Here is a 6612-nt window from a genome sequence, read left to right as displayed (position 1 = left end):
GTTAAACATTTTTGGAGGGGCTTTCAGTTCATTTTTGGAGCGTCTTGGATCTATTTGCACCCATTTTCATCACTACGATCACTATGGACTCATGATATCTGACGGCGGTGAGCTGGTCATTATAGATTTTTCCTGAGACAGTAGCATGCCTTTATTCTGATTGATAGACTCTGTGGAGCTTCTAAGCTAAAAGGGTATTACACAGGTTCTGTTTCACCCATTATGTAAATCCTCAGATTATTTTACCACTGTCACGTTCAACTGTATCTTCCGATCTCCTAGAACAGCTGTTGCTGTAGAGACATCTGACCTGTGCAGTTAGTGCGCTCATAAAGGAACAGGATACTTCATATGCCTTGCTGAAATAACATTCAGCTCAGAGGTGGAATTGTAACTACATTTTTTAGCTGTCTTTATGTAGACTGTAGAGAAACAGGAAAAGTAATGCACCGGAAATGGAAAATAATTTAATTTACATATAATATCGCTAAAACAAAAAACCGTACACATCCAAGTCAGTGTCCAACATTGCGGCTATTGGAGAGAACACGCTGAAAAAAAAAAGAGAGGAAGAGATTATACATTATTTTCCTACATTGCATTTCCCCCTTTCTGTGGTAAGAAGTAAAAAAGTTGACAGACTCACAGCTTTGCACAGACTCAGTTAGCATCTCTTGTCCGAGAGATTCAGACTTCCAATCAGAAGTTTTCATCTGCAGAAAACCCATAAAATGAATGATATGATTACTACAGAGCAAAACCAATCCTCTCACATGTTCTCTCATTGTACGCTCCTCACCTGTTCCTTTAGAAACTCTGCTCGCTTCATTAGTCCCTGGATCTGCAGGATAAGCACATATAGATTAACAGAGGGAGAAGGAATGCGGCTCAAGTACACAATGTCAAAGTGGTCAAGTGACTACAGATCATGGTCTTACTTTGTGGGCTTTCCCATCAATATACCGATTGCATTTATGATTATCACAGTCACATTTTCATTTAAGGGCGGCAAGTTGCTAAATATCTGTGTACGCTAGTGTTAAAAAAATCTCTGCTTACTGTGTAGAAAGACTTTGTTGGCTAGCAGTACATAGAGTATTAACCCGGCACACTATAAATATATTTCACTATTATAAAACTGAGCTCTGGTGGTTTAATGAGTCCCACACTCCATGATCTCCAATACAAATTATGAAGAATTATAGTTTTAAATCAGACCTGAATTTTTAGAATAAGCTGCTGTGCGTACATGCGGAGCTGTATGTCTAATTCTCAGCTTTCTCTGAGCTAGTGGGTGTAGGCTAGCTGCCATGATGTCTCCCATGTACTACACACAAAGAAGATGAGATTCTGCTCAACTATCTCTATTTGTCATATTAACCCCTTAGTGACAGCCCTATCGTAAAACTACGTCCTGCAGCTGCAGGACGTGTATGGAGGGAGGTAGCGCCGCTATCTCCCTCCATACAGCGCGGGCATCAGCTGTTTATTACAGCTGACACCCGCGGGCAATAGCTGCGCTCGGCCGTTCGGCCGATCGCGGCTATTAACCCTTTAAATGCCGCTGTCAATTCTGACAGCGGCATTTAAATCCCCCGAACGCTGTTCGGGGGTCCCGCACGGCCCCCCCCGCGGTGAGATCGGGGGATCCGTGCAGGTGTCATGGCAGCCAGGGGCCTAATGAATGGCCCCAGGGCTGCCTTAGCAGACTGCCTATCAAGCCATCCACACAGGGTGGCTTGAAAGACTGCCTGTAAAAAAGCAGTATGACGTAATGCTATAGCATTACGTCATACTGCAGGAGCGATCAAAGCATCGCATGTTAAAGTCCCCCAGGGGGACTTCAAAGTAATGTAAAAAAAATAATCAATAAAGTTTTTTTAATTGTTAAAAAAAAAAAGTTATAAAAAGTTTAAATCACCCCCCTTTTGCCATATCCATTATTAAAAAATCAAAATCATAAAATAAAAATATGTATTTGATATCGCTGCGTCCGTAAAAGTCCGATCTATCAAAGTAGTGCATTATTTTTCCCGCACGGTGAACGTCATCTGAAAAAAAAATAAAGAACGCCAGAAATACACTTTTTTAGTTACCCTGTCTCCCAGAAAAAACGCAATAAAAAACGATCAAAAAGTCGTATGTATTCCAAATTGATACTATCGGAAACTTCAGGACATCCCGCAAAAAATGAGCCCTTGCTCAACTACGTCGACGAAAAAATAAAAAAGGTATTGCGTCACAAAATGACCGCAGAAAATAATTGAAAAAAATTAAATATCTAAAAAAAAAAAATAAAAGTACTACAGCAAAAAAAATACTATACAAGTTTGGTATCGTAGCAATCGTACTGACCCATAGAATAAACATATCAGGTCGTTTTTGTTGCAATTTGTGCGCCGTAGAAACAGGACGCACCGAAAGATGGTGCAATGTCGTTTTTTTTCCATTTCTCTCCGCTAAGAATTTTTAAAAAGTTTTTGAGTAAATTATATGGTACAATAAATAGTGCTATTGAAAAATACAACTCATCCCGCAAAAAACAAGCCCTCATACAGCGACGTCGATGGATAAATAAAGGAGCTACGATTTTTTAAAAGGGAGTAGGAAAAAACAAAAATGGGAAAAAGCAAAAAAGCTCTGTCACTAAGGGGTTAAGAGAAGCAGCAGCAGCATGGAAGACATATACAACTAATAGCTATATCTCCTGACTCCCCCATACACATGAATGCATGTGTTTTCCATGGGGAGAGTGCAGAAAGCAGCAGCTAGACTCCTCTGGTGGTGATTTTACTCCAGGAAGAACAAAAGGATCAGGCACTGAAATTCAATGTTCCCAAACCATCTTTCTGCCACCATCATCTATTAGGGGACAGTCAGCATAAAAACAGAATTTCAGTTAAATAAAGTTATTTGCACTTTTTCTAGTCATCACACTGGCTATCACGTGAACACAAGTTTGTTGTAAAGTTAGTTTCAGGGTCCAATATCCTGGAAATACATGCCCTAGTATATTTCCTTCAGTTTACACTTCTCGAACTAGACTACTAGAATTTCATTATTGTCTTGCACTCACTTCAGCATGTAGTAGTTCTCGTCTTCTTCCAGCTGATTCAGCTACAAGATCCCAAAATGAAAACATATCAACTTATGCATTAAGGTCTATTTGTCAGTATAACTATAACATACCTAATGAAAACCCTAAACAGTTTCCCTTAACTATTTGTATCAGAGAAGACAGTGATTTGTTTTATGTATGGAGACTAGAGAATAACTACTGTATGTAGTATTGCTCAAGAGAGAGAGACCTCTTCAGTGTAAAATGGTAAGAAAGCAACAATCAAAGAAATGCATTTGAGTGTCAATTCTGCTCAGGCTTCATGCTCTGAGCACAAGACCTGCCAATACTTGTGGCATGGAGGCTGCTACCTTCACAAAAAGACTGTCACATTTCCTGGAGGTGCTGTCAAATCATATTGGAAGTGCTTTTAGATATTTTTAGCTATTTTCAAAAGATGGACAGTTAACTGACCAGTTTCTAGACTGGGCTTGTCGCTTCTTTAAGGTAAGTAACATGCTGTCACTTACCCTGAAGAAGGGACTGGTTCAGTTCCACAACAGATCGGTTACCTGTACAACTTTTCAACTGCAGAATCGGTTCTCAGTTCCTCCAGGAGGCCTCAATCTTTAAAGAGAACATGTCAGCCTGAACAGGCGGCATGTATAGAGCAAGATGAACTGAGTAGATTGATAATATAGTTTTATGAGAAAAGATTTCAGTATTTTATTCCTTTATATCTCTGCTCATTCTAAAGGTTAGAGGTCCAAGAGGTGGACCTATCAGTGATTGACAACTATTTCTCTAAGCACAGTCATACACAGATAGGACCGCCTACTGGACCTCTAACTTCAGAATGAGTAGAGATATAAAATACAAGTTATACTGAATATTTTACCATAAAACTATATATTAATCTGCTCGGCTCCTCCTGCTCAATAACATGATGCCTGAAGTTTGCACAGCATGTTCAAACTCACATATTCCCTTTAATTGCTAAATAGAGAAATGCCATGGCAGAGTGACAACTGAGGAGACCGATCCTGGCATAGTTGCAAAAAAAAAATAAAAAAATTATATAACTAATTATATATATATATATATATTAATGAATAACTCAATCTACTTTGACACAAACACTATATTTATCAAGCCTCTCTCCAAGAAGAGAATAAGGTGTGTGGTTGTCATGAAAACATACAGCTATTTTTACAGGCTCTGTGTATCTATCTCCACTTATAAATGCTCACATCTATGAAAACAAATCCAGAATACACTGATTACAACAGAAGATTTAAGGAACAGTATTTAGTTCAGAAAGAAATAATTGGAGGTAGAGTCACAAATCTTGGACGCCGCATGATTTCTCTACCGTATTCCATATCTTAAATCTCAGGGCAAATGCTACACATGTAAAGAAGTGCATTTTGTGTTATGCTCTGTGAATAATAAGGTAAAAAATGTGATATAAAATCTGCATTGTGTGGATGAAGCCAAAAATTTGTAAGTATTTTGAAGCCAAAATCCGGAGTTGGTGCCAAAAGGATCAGAAGTTTAAATTGTATCATTAAATTTCGCCCCTGGTTTAGATCCACTTGTGGCTTTGGCTTACTAATACTGATGCAAAATACCGAATGAGGCCTTACACACAATTGGGAAGAGTTACATTTAAATCCAATCAAATATTTTGCATAACCAATTGCAGTAAGATACATAAATGTGTTGCAGATCTACAGAATAAAATAACCTCACCCCGGTAATGCTGCTTTAGAAGGAATTGTATAGAGTTTCTGAGATGGTGCTTTACATCTCAGAACATGAAATATTGGGCCCACAACTGGTAACATTTTTCAGGACTCACATCAGCTGCAGAGTTTATTAGAATGCAGCAAAGAAAAGTCCTTATGCCTTTAGCTTTAATACGGGACACACATGTCACTCTAAAGATGGATGGCTGCCAATATATGAGATTATTACTCCCAGGCTAGTCTTCATCATCTCACTGATCAGCACACTATGTCCTTAAAGCAGAGTCAATGTAATGGATTGTCATATATGCAGTTTTATGGTACGTCCAAAACGTACTGAATTTGCTAGAGAAATTTTCCACAGCAAATCCACAAAAAAAACTGGAGGGAAATTTGCAGCAGCAAATCCGCACCAAACAGTGCGGATATTGGTGCAGATTTTTTTTTTTTGGGGGGGGGGGATTCCCTATGGTAAACAGCCGAGCAGTCAAATGGGTCAAAACATTATCGCCACAGTGTAGAGAGACCATCGGAGGACCATAGAAGTGTTGTCAGAGGAGCACCAGAGGAGGACAACATGAGGTTTCTTTTATTTTAAACTCCGAAATTCCAGACCGCAAATCCACAGCATTTCTGTCCAGAGTGGGCATACCCCAGCAGACATGGCTTCAGCTCGCACATAGTGACTTCATGGGTTTGCATCTTGTACAAGTGTAGATTACAAAATATTTGCACTTACCAGCAAGCATTAGTATCAATTCCCCCAGACTCTGCTGGTACAGATCCAGGGCATCAGTAGCCATGCCTTCTTCATCCTGCAGTGCAAATAAAGGAAATGTAAGAAAGTTCTAGCTGACTATATGCTTTTACACAATTTGTTCTGATGACTTCATACCTTAGCTACCGCCGCTGAGGCCACATCCAAAGCAGCAAATAGTCGTGGCTTGTCCTGAGACATCTCTTCATTGTAATGTATTAAAAAAGGTGCTGATTAGTTTTGGTCAAATATGCAAATATACTCAGTCTAAGATTAAACATGATATACCATGAAGTAGTAATAAAAGAAATCTGGATAGCAATGAGGCCCTCTGATGGGTCAGATGTTAAAAAACAGATTACCACTATTTAAACTCTGCATTATTAGAATAATGCAGAGTTTAAATAGTGGTAAACTGTTTTTTAACATCAGACCCGTGAGATAATTATTGTTACCTCTGCATTGCTCTAGTGTAGTAACTTGCTTCTTAACTTTAAGTGCACCCATGTGAGCCTCGTATCTGCTGGTTCTCTTATGCACACTGTTCGCTGTTATACAATTACAACTAAATAATCCAATGTGAGCAAAAAAAAAACATAAAAAAGAAGATCTATATATCATAAAACTGCAGGCTGTTCTGAGCTGCCAGATCTCACCTTTCAAGAGTTCCCGAGAGGATATACCCTGTTGCAGTAGGCTCTTATTATTAGATGACACCACGACCTTTAGCTCCTCAGCTCTGGACACATACTGACAAACCTGCGCCATAGAGATATTAATACTTTGCTCAAACAACCAGGATTAAAAACTTATGTTTGGCAGAAAAAAAATGTACATTGTGTCCTAAACCTAGAGTGCATTTAATCAATCACTACTAACGGCTTAAGGTGTGCAATTAAAACAGGCAATCAGCACTAGGAACGAACCTTAGAGCGGATGGCTTCTTTCCGCCGAACATCTGTTTCGTCTACAAGAAATAACACAGCAGTGCGTTAGACTTTAAAACATAACATTTATGCAAATTAAACATCTTCAGCCACTATACAAGT

General features: G+C 38.9%; 1 protein-coding gene across 1 annotated transcript in view; it reads right to left on the bottom strand.

The window, feature by feature from the left end:
- Nucleotides 1-447: 447 nt before the first annotated feature.
- ULK3 (unc-51 like kinase 3) overlaps nt 448-6612 on the bottom strand; it is a 28494-nt gene continuing 22329 nt past the window's right edge. The window contains exons 9-16 of the mRNA XM_066592404.1: nt 6490-6530; nt 6220-6322; nt 5702-5766; nt 5546-5621; nt 3077-3117; nt 800-841; nt 647-713; nt 448-551 (exon numbers count right to left, since the gene is read on the bottom strand). Of these exons, the coding sequence (XP_066448501.1) occupies nt 535-551; nt 647-713; nt 800-841; nt 3077-3117; nt 5546-5621; nt 5702-5766; nt 6220-6322; nt 6490-6530 (452 nt within the window). The 3' untranslated portion in view covers nt 448-534. The remainder of the gene's footprint in view (nt 552-646; nt 714-799; nt 842-3076; nt 3118-5545; nt 5622-5701; nt 5767-6219; nt 6323-6489; nt 6531-6612) is intronic.

The sequence above is a fragment of the Eleutherodactylus coqui genome, chromosome 2, assembly GCF_035609145.1.
Source record: "Eleutherodactylus coqui strain aEleCoq1 chromosome 2, aEleCoq1.hap1, whole genome shotgun sequence".
Taxonomy (NCBI): Eukaryota; Metazoa; Chordata; class Amphibia; order Anura; family Eleutherodactylidae; genus Eleutherodactylus; species Eleutherodactylus coqui.
Note: the sequence above shows the minus strand (reverse complement) of the source record. Positions and strands in the feature narration are given on the sequence as shown.